The following is a 2,500-nucleotide window of genomic DNA, read 5'->3' as shown; positions in this document are numbered from 1 at the left end:
TTTTGGCTCATGGGACTCCGGAGGCAGCAGACAGGTACCGACAGGCCAAGCGGTGTGCGGCTTCAGCGGTCGCAGAGGCAAAAACTCGGACATGGGAGGAGTTCGGCGAGGCCATGGAAAATGACTTCCGGACGGCTTCGAAGCGATTCTGGACCACCATCCGCCGCCTCAGGAAGGGGAAGCAGTGCACTGCCAACACCGTGTATGGTGCGGATGGTGTTCTGCTGACCTCGACTGCGGATGTTGTGGATCGGTGGAGAGAATACTTCGTAGACCTCCTCAATCCCACCGACACGTCTTCCTATGAGGAAGCAGTGCCTGGGGAATCTGTGGTGGGCTCTCCTATTTCTGGGGATGAGGTTGCTGAGGTAGTTAAAAAGCTCCGCGGTGGCAAGGCCCCGGGGGTGGATGAGATCCGCCCGGAGTTCCTTAAGGCTCTGGATGCTGTGGGGCTGTCTTGGTTGACAAGACTCTGCAGCATCGCGTGGACATCGGGGGCGGTACCTCTGGATTGGCAGACCGGGGTGGTGGTTCCTCTCTTTAAGAAGGGGAACCGGAGGGTGTGTTCCAACTATCGTGGGATCACACTCCTCAGCCTTCCCGGTAAGGTCTTTCGGGTGTACTGGAGAGGAGGCTACGCCGGATAGTCGAACCTCGGATTCAGGAGGAACAGTGTGGTTTTCGTCCTGGTCGTGGAACTGTGGACCAGCTCTATACTCTCGGCAGGGTCCTTGAGGGTGCATGGGAGTTTGCCCAACCAGTCTACATGTGTTTTGTGGACTTGGAGAAGGCATTCGACGTGTCCCTCGGGAGGTCCTGTGGGGAGTGCTCAGAGAGTATGGGGTATCGGACTGTCTGATTGTGGCTGTCCGCTCCCTGTACAATCAGTGTCAGAGCTTGGTCCGCATTGCCGGCAGTAAGTCGGACACATTCCCAGTGAGGGTTGGACTCCGCCAACGCTGCCCTTTGTCACCGATTCTGTTCATAACTTTTATGGACAGAATTTGTAGGCGCAGTCATGGCGTTGAGGGGATCCGGTTTGGTGGCTGCAGGATTAGGTCTCTGCTTTTTGCAGATGATGTGGTCCTGATGGCCTCATCTGGCCAGGATCTTCAGCTCTCACTGGATCGGTTCGCAGCCGAGTGTGAAGCGACTGGGATGAGAATCAGCACCTCCAAGTCCGAGTCCATGGTTCTTGCCCGGAAAAGGGTGGAGGGCCATCTCCGGGTTGGGGAGGAGACCCTGCCCCAAGTGGAGGAGTTCAAGTACCTAGGAGTCTTGTTCACGAGTGAGGGAAAAGTGGATCGTGAGATCGACAGGCGGATCGGTGCGGCGTCTTCAGTAATGCGGACGCTGTATCGGTCCGTTGTGGTGAAGAAGGAGCTGAGCCGGAAGGCAAAGCTCTCAATTTACCGGTCGATCTACGTTCCCATCCTCACCTATGGTCATGAGCTTAGGGTCATGACCGAAAGGACAAGATCACGGGTACAGGCGGCCGAAATGAGTTTCCTCCGCCGGGTGGCGGGGCTCTCCCTTAGAGATAGGGTGAGAAGCTCTGCCATCCGGGGGGAGCTCAAAGTAAAGCCGCTGCTCCTCCACATCGAGAGGAGCCAGATGAGGGGGTTCGGGCGTCTGGTCAGGATGCCACCCGAACGCCTCCCTCGGGAGGTGTTTAGGGCACGTCCAACCGGTAGGAGGCCACGGGGAAGACCCAGGACACGTTGGGAAGACTATGTCTCCCGGCTGGCCTGGGAACGCCTCGGGATCCCCCGGGAGGAGCTGAACGAAGTGGCTGGGGAGAGGAAAATCTGGGCTTCCCTGCTTAGGCTGCTGCCCCCGCGACCCGACCTCGGATAAGCGGAAGAAGATGGATGGATGGATGGATGTATTCCGTTTATATTTACATCTAACAATTTCCCAACTCATATGGAAACGGGGTTTGTATATATGTATGTATGTGTGTGCGTGTGTGTGTGTGTGTGTGTGTGTGTGTGTATGTATAATCCCAAATGTCATTCCCTCAAGTATAAGTGGTGTGTGAAATATATTTTATCCATATCCATATCCACTCACCTTTACTGATTAATAACATGCTGGTGAGGCCAAAGAAACTCATTTTGAAGTTCATGCTAATTCTCTTGTAGCGTAGAAAGACTTGGCTAAGTACTAGACTACTTAGGGGTCATACCAATTGAGATAAGGAGGATATGTTAGTTTGCTTCCAGAGTTGCCCTTGAGCACATTAGAGAACATCCAATAAGAGCTCAGAAGGTTTCACTGTTTTGATTTTGCTGTCGCTAGGAGCTGCCTGACGACATCCTCGCCAACCTGACTGAGCAGTTGCCTCAGCCGAGAGAAATTCCCAGGAAGCTCAGCGAATACTCACAGGAAGAGATAGACGCCTTCCCCAGGCTGTGGACGCCGTAAGTACAAACTCACTCATTGGGTCACTGCACATGACACTATGTGTAAGAATCATAAACAACCAGCAGGTGGCAAT

At 54.1% G+C, this 2,500-nt stretch overlaps 1 protein-coding gene across 6 annotated transcripts in view; it reads left to right on the top strand.

The window, feature by feature from the left end:
- The window catches only part of mrpl13 (mitochondrial ribosomal protein L13), a 42,754-nt gene that overhangs the window by 22,384 nt on the left and 17,870 nt on the right, over nucleotides 1-2,500 (top strand). For 4 of the 6 annotated variants that reach the window (XM_062063079.1, XM_062063080.1, XM_062063082.1 and 1 more), the window contains one exon: nucleotides 2,302-2,423. In XM_062063079.1, coding sequence (XP_061919063.1) covers nucleotides 2,302-2,423 — 122 coding nt within the window. Of the gene's footprint in view, nucleotides 1-2,301; nucleotides 2,428-2,500 lie in introns of those variants that run through there. The other 2 variants (XM_062063085.1, XM_062063081.1) reach the window with 1 other exon arrangement.

The sequence above is a fragment of the Entelurus aequoreus genome, linkage group LG11, assembly GCF_033978785.1.
Source record: "Entelurus aequoreus isolate RoL-2023_Sb linkage group LG11, RoL_Eaeq_v1.1, whole genome shotgun sequence".
Classification (NCBI taxonomy): domain Eukaryota; kingdom Metazoa; phylum Chordata; class Actinopteri; order Syngnathiformes; family Syngnathidae; genus Entelurus; species Entelurus aequoreus.
Note: the sequence above shows the minus strand (reverse complement) of the source record. Positions and strands in the feature narration are given on the sequence as shown.